At 33.9% G+C, this 15,578-nt stretch overlaps 2 protein-coding genes across 3 annotated transcripts; one reads left to right on the top strand and one right to left on the bottom strand.

The window, feature by feature from the left end:
• Positions 1–3,748: 3,748 nt before the first annotated feature.
• On the top strand, positions 3,749–7,176 carry LOC101887364 (solute carrier family 35 member C2). The gene is made up of 5 exons (XM_005190693.4): positions 3,749–4,588; positions 4,645–4,943; positions 5,000–5,252; positions 5,306–5,481; positions 5,602–7,176. The coding sequence occupies exons 1-5, from the start codon at positions 4,252–4,254 to the stop codon at positions 6,013–6,015; spliced, it is 1,479 nt and encodes a 492-aa protein (XP_005190750.2). The 5' UTR covers positions 3,749–4,251; the 3' UTR covers positions 6,016–7,176.
• Positions 7,128–15,172, bottom strand: LOC101893046 (cyclin-J). Of its 2 annotated transcripts, none has more exons than XM_011297183.3 (5): positions 15,041–15,172; positions 14,868–14,955; positions 14,626–14,815; positions 14,054–14,530; positions 7,128–7,894 (listed from the first exon to the last, which is right to left on the bottom strand). In XM_011297183.3, exons 1-5 carry the CDS (start codon positions 15,082–15,084, stop codon positions 7,458–7,460), a joined length of 1,236 nt encoding a protein of 411 aa, XP_011295485.2. In that variant the 5' UTR covers positions 15,085–15,172; the 3' UTR covers positions 7,128–7,457. The 2 variants fall into 2 exon arrangements, with proteins under 2 accessions (XP_011295485.2, XP_011295484.2); XM_011297182.3 differs by having other exon boundaries at positions 15,011–15,171.
• Positions 15,173–15,578: the final 406 nt, after the last annotated feature.

A 15,578-nucleotide genomic window follows, 5' to 3' on the forward strand; every position in this document is an offset into this window, starting at 1 on the left:
TCTGTTATGTGTATTCGTTACAGAACGTGGAACGGACATTACATTTCCTATGACGGGGAAAGGTTTTAATATCTATTTTTAAATTGAAATATTTTCATCCCCAAATCTAAGGATTACATCACGAATTCAGTATTCGGAAAATGTGTCTCCAAGAGGAAGTCAGGCGTTAAAACAAGAAAGATGCTTTTCTATTTCTCAAGAACATGAAGCCGAAATTAGAGCTACCGATTAAAAAGGGTGGCTGAAACCTCCATCTGGGAGATCTACAACAAAACCTTGGTCCTCATAACACCACATTTGACCAATATTTTTTTCATTAATAACGAAAATTACATTCAAATAAGTTAAAAGTGTGCTCAAACATTAAAATCACTCATCATTTTGATAGGGTTTCTATATGTAGGAATTGAATAATTGCTGTCAAAACAAGTTCGTATGACACCACCAATAGAGAGAGAGTCTGAGGGGTCCTCAGAAAAACTAAAAGGTTTATTATTTGTAATGCCAATCTTTACAGCCCACATTTGTGTTACCTCCGTTTCGTTCTCTTTCGGTTTGTATTATTTATGTTATATCGATTCTTTTGCAATGTGAAATAAATCAAAACTAGTGCGTATCTTGCACGCGTCCATGCGTCCCCAATAGTATTACTTGGCAATAAACAAATCTAAATGTTGTACAATCAACTGCTCACAAACCCTTGAATACACATGGATGCATTTGCATGCAATAGATACATATGCGTGTATGTGTGTATGGATGTCTTACAAGCTATACATAGAACATGTGCGAGTTATTGCCTAGAATGCAATTTTCGAATTCACTGCATCGCGTCGAGATGAGAGAGTCAATTGGCCGACACCTGTGACAATGTACCTTTTCATTATTGGTAGACATTTCCGCTGCGTATTTTGTCGATTACAACTTCCGACTGGAGGAAAGGGTGGATGAAGACGTATAGGTGCTTTTGACCCTCCTTGTTGATTTAATTGTATTTTTATTATTGGACTAGGTATGACGCGTCTTTGCCGTTTCCATAGCCGACACTTGGGCACATTCTGCACTCAAACGCACACGACGAGACGAAACTAAACTGATATTTTGCCGAATAACCTTAAACGATTTTACGTAATTTTTGATGATTTTTCTAGCTTCCTTCTTTTTCCTCTTCCCAATTTAGGTAGCAAAAAGTTTCACTTGTTTGACGTTTCCGCTATGCACATTACACTTGAACTTTGTGGTGGCTCGACATTGAAGATTTGTGGCAATCGAATCCACTAATTTTAGATTGCTCGCTACTGACCACAAAATGAAAAAAGAAATTTAACCGCACTTATATTTTGTTATCCGTTATTTGTCGGATCAATACGATGGGGGTAATTCGCGTATACCGTTTTGCCGCAACTAAACTGCTTGCAGTTGAATCGTAATGTGTATAGTATATCCTTTCAAAGGAAGAATGACAAGACTAACAAGTGTGTTTGTATTTGAAATTTCGAACGAAACAAGGACTCACAGCTAACTTCACTTTCCAGGCATGCGCAATAATGTTGCACCTTAGACAAAGACGAACATGATACGATGTAACGATTTCATGTTATGCTGGAAGGATTTGAATGAAATAATCGCGGACTAGTTACACCTAGCAATCTAAAACAAAAACCACCGTGCTCAGAACACATAGACAATTCATAGGAAACTTTGGAACAAATGCATAAGTATTTATCGTTTACACATAGTCACTTCTTTGCAAAATTGTAGTATCGTAGCTTGTATGTGCTCTTTGATGGATTCTACAAGCCTGCAAACTCCTACAGACCTTTTTATTTCAAAATTTCATTACGATTTGCTTCCTAAAAATTTTTTTTTTGCCAAACTTTTTCTTACTCCCTCTACCCCTTACGTTTACGTTTAAATTTGGATAACATCCATTAAAATCCGTCAAAAAAACTGCTGTTTCGAGCAGCATTTGCTTGTGTTCCCCCCACTATGTCTACAGGTTAAAATGTATTCGTCGGTTTGTCGACCGATTTACACACTCAACATATGGTTTGATGTCGATCAAAAGAATTTTGATTTTGAAAATATGCCATGGGAGTTTATTTACGATTTTGTCATCTAAAAATAGAACGGCCCTTATTTTAGAAAACTATTGTATTTAAAACAACCATTTTTTAATTCAAGCGCAAACGCATATTTTGGGCCCAAATCCAATGTTTGGAATATTTGCTGAATTGGATTCATTCGAATTGGCAGGCACGTGCATGCAAGAAGCATGATAGAGAGTGAAACCTCTACACATGAAACCAGTAAGGAAATGCTAAAGTCGGGCTGGGCCGACTCTATGATATCCTACACCACTTTGTATACATAGTAGAGCTAAATATAACAAATAAACTTTTTTAAGGAATTTATTAATTTAGAATTAAAACATACCAACTGTGATCGTTAAAGCAGTTATAATACGAAGCCGAAAGGAACGACTTTAGCATTTCCTTACTGGTTTCATGTGTAGAGGTTTCACTCTCTATCATGCTTCTTGACGAAGGCGTATGTATCTGAACCGATATTCCCCAAAATCCATCTAATTTGATATATATGGCAGCTATATCCAAATCTGAACCGATCTCGATAAATTTTGGCTATATATATATATATATATATATATATATATATATATATATATATATATATATATATATATATTATATTAAGTAGAATACGATAGAAGCCTGCCATATATATATATATATATATATATATATATATATATATATATATATATATATATATATATATATATATGGCAGGCTTCTATCGTATTCTACTTAATTTGACAAAGGCGTATGTATCTGAACCGATATTCCCCAAAATCCATCTAATTTGATATATATGGCAGCTATATCCAAATCTGAACCGATCTCGATAAATTTTGGCTAAGGTATTCCTATGCTGCATCTGTTGACACCAAATATCGTTGTTATGGAGAGTATATTACGGGTGTGATTGAGTAAAATACAAAATCGGATGAAACATATATATCTGAACCGATTTTCACTAAATTTGATACACTTTCTTCCAGGATAAATTTGTTGGTATGTGCCAAAATCCATTTAATTCGGGCTTATATTATATATTTTGTGCGCAATAAACTTGAAATCCAGTGAAGATATGTGAGAGCTATATCCAAATCTGAACCGACCTTTTTTCTGAGCTTTATTTCACATATATTTCTCATAATATCATTGTTACGGAGTGCTATTATGGCTGGATTAGAAATTTTACTATATCTGAACAAATATAGCTATATGTTAACCGATTTCCACCAAATTTGGCGCACTTGTTATTAGGCTCAATTTCATTATATATCAATCTATTTGGACTAAAATTATACATTCTGTGCACAAAAAGGCAAATCCGGCGAAGATATATATGAGGGTTTATCTAAATTTTGACCGATTATCTCTAATTTCAAAAATACGTGGACAGACGAACGGTCGGACCGACATGCATAAATGGACTCAAAATGCGCTTCTATGCAGATCATTAAAAGGAACTATGGGTCTAACGCGCTTCCTCCTCTATGTTACAAACAAGTGCCCAAAATTATCGTGTCTAAAATTATCAGCCATTCCTGAAACACAGTTAGTGTAAAATCGGCTTCTCCGATTGCTATCAAATGAATTCGATTTCGAGCTTATGTCGATTAATCGATAACTAGAACGTCGATATATTTATATTCTGTTCACGTCAACAGTTGTTTCTAATCATTATTCGGTTACCTTTATCACCTTACTACCTTACCGGACTCCAAAATATATCAAAAAAGAAAAAAAAAACAAATATCGCAAATTATAGTACATATTGCATATTCCAATTATTTCAATAAAAGCTGGCATGGGGAATAATTGCTGGATTCGTTTTCAAACATTGTGGGAACAATGATTACGATTATATGAAGTAAAATATGATGTTGAAGTTTTGCTGTGCAAAGAAAACAACGGTTAAGCAGGCAGAGTAACAAACAAAAACAACAACAATAAATAAAATACACAATAGCTTTTATAAGTTAATGAGTAATACAACAATTCGGCTAACAAATACCCTAAGACGAGGAAGGTGCAAAAAAATAAAAGATACCTGAATAGCCATTTGCTAACATATGTTTATACCCGAGCGAGTTGCGAGTTGGCTCTTTTTCCATAGTCGAGAAATTCTTGAAGACAACTGTTGGTGGTAGTAAGGCGAAATATGGGACAGACACGCTACGAATCGCACAAATATGCCCGCCTTAATGGGTTGGAAGCGTCAACAAGGACGTACAATGATGATGACCAGGAGGAAATTGTTTTGAATGACGAGGGGGACAGGGTCAGGTTCGGACTGGAGAGTGACGAAGATGTAGACCAGCAAACACAAGACAATGGTTATTTGACAACGCGCGGTAGCTCCTTGACAAACTCCTCTACGACAGCAACATTAAAAGATCGCCTCAACGATTCTCGCTTGATGCAGATGGCTATTTGTTCCTTGGCGACCATATTACTTTATTTATTTTTGTCCATATGTCTGACATTTTATCAAAAAGGTAAATTAAAGTATTTTACAAGGATTCGCTGATCTGATTATATTTTGCAATTTCAGCTTTAATTAGGGAACTTAAATTTCCGTTAAGTATTGTAACTTACCATTTGGTGGTGAAGCTACTTATAGCGTGCTTCATACGTGCCATTTACAAATGCGTTGTTGGGAAGTCCAGAATTCAACTGGATTTTCGGACATCTGTTCGGAAGATGGGTCCCACCGGTTTAGCGAGCGGCATTGATATTGGGTTTTCAAACTGGGGATTGGAATTGGTACCGATTTCATTGTACACAATGACCAAGTCTTCAACCATTGTGTTCATATTAATATTTGCCATACTGTTGGGATTGGAAAAGAAGGTAAATGTGCTTGGTACTGGACAACAAGAACTTAAATTTGAAGCTTTTTGTTACAGAGTTGGTCACTGGTTTTTATTGTTTCGCTGATATCGTTGGGCCTCTTTATGTTTACCTACAAATCAACGCAATTCCATACGTTGGGATTTATATTTATTTTAGTAGCCTCCCTCAGTGGCGGTGTACGATGGAGTTTAGCCCAATTTCTAATGCAAAAGTCTAAGCTTGGCCTGCACAATCCAATAGATATGATTTATCACATGCAACCGTGGATGATATTAGCTCTTTTGCCATTTGTGATCATTTTTGAAGGTAATGGTGTCGGACAGAATATGTAAGAAATATATATGTATTGAATTTTTCAGGCAAGCCTTTCTTTGGAGTCATGGATAAATTGAGTGAATTTCCCGGCACGGAAATAAATATGGTTATTTTGAAAATAACATTCGGTGCAGCAATGGCTTTCTGTATGGAAGTTGCAGAATTTTTGGTATTGGTTAAAACTTCCAGTTTAACACTATCGATAGCTGGCATTTTCAAGGTATTTTTTATGATTAAGAAACACAATAATTTGCTGACTAGTTCCTTTTGACTTCATCTTATACTGATCGCCCTATTTTTAATATTACACTTCTTTCCACTTCTCATATTCCAATCATAGGATATATTCCAACTAGCCTTGGCCGTCGCATACAATGGAGACGAGCTGACTTTGGTCAACTGCTTGGGCCTTATAGTATGTCTAGCGGGTATATCATGCCATATTCTACACAAATATTCGATGCTTACAAGAAATGAATTAAATTTGTCAGCGGGTGAAGACGATGATTCTTTTGACTTGCAGTGCAGCGACGGCACGGGAAGTGTTGCATTTTCAGCTGGCCATAGCAACGTTGCACACACAAGTGGTATCATTAATTCGGATTTTAATGAAGGTGGAAAGAAGCATTCTTCACTAACTGTTCCACTTTTGGAGGAAACGGATTCCGACGACGATGCACATGGCTCGCCGAATAAAGATAATTCCTCAGATGTCATATTCGATATACTAAAACGGAGAGATAATCAACGGTGAACATATAGTAAAAATTCAGATTGCTGACATTGTTGTTAAAGTACCATTCCAAAAATATTTTTTTAAGCTGTAGATAGAATTTGAAATCTAATGCATACGTATTTTCATTTGATTAAGAAATTCTTACACAAGACAGCCCCAATTATTAATTAAAATTGTTGTTAAGAGTATTTTTATACATGTTACATTTTCCTTCAAAACGTAAAATGATAAGATTAACAACCCCTGTATAGCCGTATCTCAAGGAAAATCCAGGCGTTAGTCTTCTCTTGCTGGCAAAAGTTTTGGTTGCACGCAATCCATGGATGCGGAAAAACGGCTCAGAAAAATTAAATGCGTTTTTTTAAACCTAACTTTGAAGGCTTATAGCAATCAAACCTTTTGGTAGCAAGAGAAGAAAAACGCATGAGGTTGCCCCCGGAAAACCATGTTAAATGGGCCTTGATGAAACATATGGGGTAAGCTCAAAAGACTTAAATGTGTATTTTCGTTTTTTTTTACTTACAATTGAATGTGAATATTTTTTTAAAACTTTAAGGCAATCTTTAAGATATGATACAGAATATATATTTCCAAGTTTATTTAAATTTGCTAGCAATTGTTTTTGCAACAAAAATTGTGAAAAATATATTCAAAGTTTAAAAAGTTTCCTGAAACTAAGGTGGAATTGCATAACAGCATTTTTGTTGAAACAATAATTCGAATTCGGCTCCGGCAGTTCTGTACTCTCCCGACGTTTATGCGCGTTCATCTTTAGGCTATACTTTATCAAGGGAATTGTTCTGAAAAAATAATCATTGAATACATGATGCTAAATACTTCGTATCTCCAGCTGTTACATAGTGATGTTCCTTAAGCAGAGACTTTTATTTATTTTTCTTTTGCCCTTTTTTAAAAGTGCCAATAGTAAGCATTTCTACCTTTTGTAGTTTTGTACTGAATATTCTGTGCAAGAATTAATGGTGCTTATCTTGTACCGATATAATAATTTGTAATGCGTTTATTAAAAAAATTGTATTATTTTTATCTAAACTTGCCCAAGTGCATGTGAGAATTGTTTATTTTTTTTTTTCTTGTTAATAATTTAATGTTCGATCTGTAAAAACTCTGTGTAATTGATGTATTTTAAATAATAAATGATAAATAGTTATAGAATATAAATCTGAATATAACTCTGGTTAACTATGGTTATATATCACATCACAAGATTGTAATGACATAATCGTTCTAACCACAACCACATGTACAGTCCTAGAAAGATAATTTCCAAAAGTTTCCTTTTTTAAGAAAAATATTTTATTTACAAAGTAGTTTGATAGTAACTGTTTTTTTTTTTTACTGCAATTCAATTTTGGAAAATTTACCACAAAGTAAATATTATTTTAACATAAACAAAAATTCCATTTTTATTAAAACGTAAAAAGAAAGCGATACATAAAGGATTAGAAAAGTCGTCTTCTCTTCGACAAAAGTGGGTACTCCAAACAATGATACGGTTCATCTTCATCCTCGTCTGTGTCAGCAACTTGCCCACCTTCACAATTGTAAATGTCGTCATCAGTATCAGATTTCATGGACTTTGTATCATTACCGGATACAATGCCAGAATCCGGACTATCACATAAAATACTGGCGGCAAACGAGTCGACACTTGTTATAGGCGTATTTGGCGTTTGTGTGTTATGTAATTTGTCATTACATTGTTGCAAACGGTAAATAGCTAAAATAGCTTCAACAAATGGTGAAATTACATCAGCCGTACATTCGGTTAAATTTATTAAATATGGGGTCCATACGGGGAAAACTCCGTTCATTTGTCTCACCGCGGCTATGCAAGCTGATGCAATTATCGAAGGACGAGCATTGACAAACTTGTAATCTGCAAACAAAAGACATTGAATTTAGCATCAAACGATGGGTGTCTACGTCACACTGTATGTATGATTGGTTATGTGCGTATACTCCAGAATCTCACAAACTAGAACGCTCACAATTATGAATCTACGCTCAACGTCCTACTCTCAACAGTTTTATTTATTTTTCTTACACAATACAATTACTGCAAAATATAGATTTCATGTAATTCTCTCAATTGTTCTTCCATTGAACATTTTTCACAACATTATGCACTAATAATGGCAAGTGCTAAGAGTCTTGCAATTTTTTTATGTTTTGCCAAGTCGATCACTTTAATCAGAACTTGTATGCTTTGGACCAATATATTTCACACTTTATATAATACCTTTGTACGAAAAATACCAGAATTACATTATCCTATATTAAAACTGATATAGAAATTGATACAGAAGTAGAAATATTTATTTTACCCTGTTTTCACAAAGTTTATGTATTGGGAAAAATCCCCAAAATATGAATGAAATATTGGGGTTTCTCCACAAAATTGAATTCATGATAGAGGGACAATGCTGTTTTATCCCAAAATAACACATTTTGTTGTCCGACAACGTGGAAAATACAAATGCATTTTTGTTGCATCTAAATTTCAAATAATTTCAAATTATTTTTTTTTAATCCAAAACAATACACTCACATATACAAACTGTGTATATATTTTGACAGAATATGGGCACCAAAATATGTTGACATTTCCAGAAATGTTATATGATTTTGATGTTATTTGTGTTTAATAATTTCGGACATAACATGCTAACCATTTGAGTTGACTCAGGCTGACATAGGTAAACAGTCGTAGAATTTTATGCTGATCAAAAGCTCATATCCCGTGTTGGGTCCTAAAAGATTATTTCTATGAATTACAAACAGCATCACACCCTATTATTTTTCCTAATATTGACTAAGAATGTACATATCATTTCATAGAAATCAAGACATATGCAAATGTCCACTAATTTGGAAGGACAATAAATTTGTCTAACAATCGGCCCTATTGTCGAGGCGACAATAATGATATTAGGGTTTTCATTTTTTGTCAATAGTGAAAAATGATTGCTACTCGGCCCTATTGTGGTTGTCGTCGGCTTCACAAAATGAAGTCGAGGCGACAATAATGATATTAGGGTTGTCGTTTTTGGTCGATAGCGACAAATGAATGCTATTATAATTGTCGTTACAACAGTCGACGTGAAGTCGATTTTTAAGAAATCTGTCGCGGTAAAAAATTGAGACGACATTGTATTTTTTAGTCGACGTTGATATTGTAACTTTTTTGTATTTTTTGTATATTTGCCCATGGAAATAACAACAGCAAAACAAATTGAAATATTTGTTTCTGAATTGGAAAAAACACATATTAGGCAAAAGGGTTTACCAAAGATCATTTTCCAGCTAATTTTAATTGGATTGGAGATCCATTGCTACAAAATTAAATGTAAACGGGTCACCGATTAGAGACTCCGATGGCTGGCAAAAAGTATGTTAAAATTAGTTAATTTTCTAAAGTTCTAGGTTTGGAAAGATTTAAAATTTAAAGCTAAAAAACAATTGTGCACAATAAGGGTGAAGCCAGAACCACTGGAGGTGGTATTTTTAAGCAAATGACTTTGTCGCTTATCCATTTTTTCACTATATCTTTTATTTTTCCGAAAGAGACGAAATTAGAATTCAAAATACAAACTAATGTTTATCTTACTTTGTCAATAACAAGGAAGTGTTGCCAATGCTTTTTTTATTGTTGCCAACTCTTATTTTAAACTGTCGATGTCGCTTCCATGCCTTACCATTTTTGAATCGAAGCGACGGCGAGGGCGACTTATACATAAAGTCGACGACGAATATAGAAACGACAACCGTAATTGGGCCGAATATGAAATGAATTTCTATTCCTAACATGTGAATTCGTATACAAATTCTGTCAAATAGAATTCAATCGAAAAAGATAAATCTTAACAGTTGTAATTTTTACAATTTCGGAAATATTTGTTTCAAATATATAGTAAGATATATTTACGTTCTTCCATATTTCTTACGGTGTATTCACAAAAATATCCGACAGCACCTTCCTCGTCGACTGCTCGAATTAAACTAAATATTCTCCCAAATCATTTTATTTATTTATATTCAATTAACACAGTTACCTAGCCCATAGGGCCATGGACGGTTCCAAAAACTTCTATACATAACTAATCTAAATTCAAAACAATTTATTTTTTACAATTGTGTTGGTGAACACACAGACATCCAATGGGATACTCTTTGCTAGCCTTGTTAATACCAAGGCCTACATAAGGTCGGCCAGGAAGACTACTTTTGACAACGTTTTGACAATAAACTTAGTAGTTTTTGCACTATTGTGATTTGAATTTCAAATTACAATTTTTTTTTTGACAACAAACTTGGTTGACAGTTGGGCTTTCTGGCCGACCTTATGTAGGCCTTGTTATATACCTTCATTGTCAATATTATATTTTGAATTACTTCTTAGATATATTCACGTTATGCGCCGATTTGACCACATTCCTCATATGCAAACCACAACGTTTTCTATATAAATCTATATTTGTTTAACATTTTCCGGTTTCCAACGAGATCGACTTGCGTTCTCTCAATACACTTGGAACATGCAAATATTTTTCCACATTTTCTACATCTCAGTACGAAAGATCTTTCATAGTTTGTTCCGCACAAATCTGGAATCAGCTTCCAGCTGAGCTAATGTGGCGTTTCCACTGCACTTGATTCGCTCTCTATTCGTTGTTTGACCCTTAACTATGAAAAAACTACCTAATTCTTCACACAAAATTTCCTGAGCGAACACTCATATTTGTACGTTGTTCAAATCAAATCACTCTCAGAACAACGAAAAAATATGTCCCATCCCTAACAAATGAGAGCATTTATCGAAAAAATAAATTATGACATTTAAAAATTAAAAATAGAAAAATTTAATGAAATTTTAAAAATTTTTGGGAAGACTGAAAATTATGAATGAAAACTATAATGTTGAATGACGTATGTACATTCAAACGAAAGTACATTTTGTTTTCTCTCTCATTCGAGGTACGCATTTTATCCACGAGTTGAAATTTCCACAGAAAACTGCAAACAAAAGAGGCAATATTTTCAAAAACTTTGTATCGGCAGAAAAAATGTTTGACAAGTGTCTCTCCAGCAAAATTTAAAAATAGAAAAATACAAAAATATGTTCAAAATGTCAACATTTACACAAAAAGTTGAAAACGTGAATGAAAATTATAAAATTAATGATATAATAAATCTTTGGGAGAAAAACAATCATTTCTTCTATTCATATTAGTGAGAATTTCATGTATTTTCGTATAAATTCCCATTAAAATCAACAAACAAAATTTTTGAAAAAAGGAATTATTTTACTATGAATTACGAATCGTGCCGTATGAACGGGTTAATTCGTGTACATAATTCTGAGAGCGAACAACGTTGTTCGGTTTCCAATGGAACATTTATCGTTCCCTCTGAAACTTAATACAACGCTATTCCATAAATTTCATTCTAATCCCGTATTTATTGGAGGTAGTAACATAAGAGAAAACTACCACAAAGCAACTTTTGTTGATATGTCAAACTTGTAAGCGAGGCGAATCTATTTGACATATAAAATTTGAAGCAAATTGTTTTGCATCAATCAGATCAGGTTTTGTATGAACTTTTTGTGACATGTAATTGTGGAAATTTACAAAAGCTTCAGCCCCAGACAGCGGAATTTTTCAAGACCCAACTCGTGAAATTTGAAAGAATCTGGAGTTCTTTACAACATCAAATCCTGGATTTTCAAAAATTTGCGGGAAATTTCCATTGATTTTTAAAGAACTACTCCATGAAGTAATCATTAATTTCTTATGATTTAGTATGGCCTCAGAATTATTGTTTTTCAAAAGAATCGAGTTGTTTATTTAATGTCTTCAAGAATTCAATTCAGAGGCATTTAAGATATAGAGAAACCCTGACCGCCAATATGTCTTTAATTTGATAATAGTTAAATAAACAATCTTAACCTTGGTATCATAAAAATGCAGAATATTACACTAATTGTTTCTATCTCAAATTGGATTTTATAAAAATGATACGTTCGCCATTAATAATATGGGAATTTTTTTATCGGGGAGCAGAGTCGTTTGTGCTAAATTTTCTTCGGTGAAACGGTTTCGAAACGGTACTCACACGGTAAAGCAATTACCTCTTGAAAGCTCTGAAACTTATATGTCATAAATTGTGGCCTTAAATAATGAACCGACCGAACCAATACGGATTTCAACGAAAAGACCCAGAGTCCAAAACTATTATTTCGATGAGGCACATGTTGGCCGTACCAAAAGGTATATACCCCATGTAGCCATTTGGCTGAGGGTATACGCAATTCTAAGTTTATTTATTGTTACTGTTTGAAGTTTCAATTTTTTGTTTCTCTATGGCGAATTCAAATTACAACAATTTTTTTGAGATATCAAATTGATACCAGCTGGCGTGAAAGGGTTACCTTGTAATTCTACCATGATTGCCTCCCTCAAAGTTTAAGCCATGCTAGAAGAATACAGGTTGTCGCATCGACACAGCTGCTGGGACGATGAACTGTCAAACCGATTTTGGAATTGAAAATGTTGAATAAAAAATTATTAAAAATTGTTGAAAAATGCATATTTTAACAACCTCTGATTTGCGTCGTATAAAAAACATTTAAAAATCCACTATTTTTCATAAATCATTTTAAAATTTTTGACATATCAATGTTCCCAAGCGTTGATGCATCCACCAATATTCTTCTACTATGGTTTAAGCACAAAACTGATATTTACGTTAAGTGACAAGGTAGTTTGACAATTGTTTATTATTATTATTATTATTTTTTTTAGAAGACTTTAAAAACGAAGTAGTGTTCATTACAATACACTAGAAAATGTTACAAGCTTTAATTTGTTTAATGTGTCGCATAATTAATACAAACTGTTGACATTGACGACTTGGCAAATGAGACTACCTATTAAAGGGCTGCAAATGCGACATATCTCTTTTTATGCCATGTAGAGAAAAAGCTCGTCATGTTATGCCCTGTTTGATCCAAGGCATAACAGTACGTGACAACCAAACAAATGCTCGATGTCTCGTCATGTCGGTCAGATTCAAACCCATCGTCATAACATGCATTGACCAATAAATGAGGATGTTGAAGAGTGTGTCGTACAAATGTGTTCTTTTAAAAAATAGCAACCACATGATACAATTATCAAGGAAAACAGGCATTCACATAATGTGGAGGGAAACAAACGCTACCTGCTTTTAAGATTGCGCTAGTAAAAGTAATAATGTTCCGACACATTTCCTTAATAAAAAACACATTTGATTTTTTATTTTGTATTGAGGAATACTACACATTTTTGTTCTGTTCCAGAACTGCAAGAATGTGCAAGATGTTATCGACAAAATTTCAAAACTAGTGAATTCTTGCGGGTTCGATAACAGAGCATTTGTCGAATGTATACTTCTGGTATAAATTAAAAAGAAATCTACTTTAATTCAGTTTAAATAAAATTTCAATATAATAAATTTACTTCCCATTTATCTACTGTTTTATGATCAGAATTTTATAAAGATGCCAACATAATAGAATTTTCAGCATATTTTCGTAATTAAGAATTGAAACATTTTTATTCATTGAGTGTCAGATCTCTGTCCAAAATTACAAGAGTTCACAGGTTTCAAAGAAAAATATGAAATTGTACTTCATTTTATATTCCCAAATAGGTTTATTGCATCACAATAACGTACACACAAACTCTACTCTACCATCGGAGTAACGCACACTCTACTCAAGTGTGTAGGGTTTGAGAACACCCTGCAAATGGTCGTGTCGATCATGCCACGATCGAACCTTTGACAGTAACAGACATGAATCAAAATTGGGGTTGTTGTTTGGTGCCAATGTCGACCAAATACACATGATTGAGTAGACAAAGTCAGTGTGTCGAAAATAACACAGTTCGTACAATTCGTCTTGTGCTATCCTTCACTACCTACCTCTTGAATTCTGTCATGGTAGGACTACTCAACATAATAATTTAAATGTCATAAAGGGATGCATACTCACAGTTCAAAGTAACATCTATTAGAACAAAAAAGTGTTTACTGAGCGTGGCAAGCATTTCTTCGTACGTTCTATAGGGACAAGATGAACAAACCATGGTGTGTTGTATTATATTATTTTCCGAACTTTGCACTTGATGATTTTCGTAACGATTCGAAACCATTTCGTTATTCCAATGATTAAAAAATGTATGAAAATCCTGTAGCGTGAGAAAGGTATTGGCAAAATACTCAGCAAATGTAGCGGCAGTTGGTCGTATTACGTTGAAGTTGAATGTGCTCAGCACTTTGCGTTCAACGTTTCTGAATTCTTGCAAATTGTAATTTTTCTCCGCCAATTTGTTCAGATCACAGAATTTTGGCATATCCATATCAGCCTCTTCAATTTTGGCTGCGATCATTAGACATGTAATCGCGGTTAGATTTAGTTTGTCGGGACGTATCGTATATTTATCCATAAAACAATCTAAAAAGTATATGGCTGAAATTGAAAAAAAACACTTGATTTAGAACCGTGCATCAAGTTTGATCTTTGCACACTGGGACTAATTTTGTAGAAACTAACTAAAAAATTACCGAGATGAAGAGTTGTTCTCGATAGTTTATTTTTCTCCACCGCATCCATTATGAGATGTAGCAACATCGGTCTATAGTCGATCTGTGGTGAACGAAAGTATATGGTGTGACGTCTGAGCTCCGTCTCCCTCAGGGTCTGGAAGATATCATCTGAGTAATCGCATATCCAGTGCGATTTCTGCAAACGACCCTAAAAAGATGGCCGTCAATAAAATCATTTCTAAGCAATAACACCAAGTTACCTCATCAAAATTGGAATATGATGCATTATAAGATCTTATAACTGGAATAACTGGAGACCTAAATTCAATGCGATTCGGAGTGGGAAAGCTAGAAACAAATTATAATCAGTACCAGTTCTAATAGCTAAATTCCACAAAAATACATTTCACTATGAACATTAAATGGGTCGTACGTCCAGTTGGGTCCACAGCCGTTTTTATTTGCATCACCAAACATTTTATTTACATTATTTTCATTCTAAAACAAAAACTCCTTCGAATGTAAGCTTTGACAACTAACGGTTCTTAATAGAAATCAGTTGCTAAAAAGGGTATTGGTCGGTGCCTACTGCTACTGTTGCAAAGATGCAAAATACGGGCATTTAAAATTCAAAAGTTATTTTCAAGGTATATTGATTGGGTGGTGTCATCGCAAGCATGGTACTATGAAAAGGTAATGTAGAGCTGAACACAATGTTCTTCTAAGTTTGCCCGACTTCTGCCAGTTTGTGTTTGTTTTATTGTTATGAAAAATAAACAAAAAAATATTTTCAAAAAACTACAAGATATAACGTACATTGCGTGGCGCGCATTTAGAGATTAACCAGCTTTGCAATTTAATTGAAAGAGTGAACATTTAAATCATATTTTTAACGCTGTTTTATCTTCTTATTATAGTACTTCTAAGCCCCATAGTAGAATTATATAGGTGACAGAAAGTGTTGCTGTACA

The sequence above is a fragment of the Musca domestica genome, unplaced genomic scaffold (assembly GCF_030504385.1).
Source record: "Musca domestica strain aabys unplaced genomic scaffold, Musca_domestica.polishedcontigs.V.1.1 15, whole genome shotgun sequence".
Classification (NCBI taxonomy): domain Eukaryota; kingdom Metazoa; phylum Arthropoda; class Insecta; order Diptera; family Muscidae; genus Musca; species Musca domestica.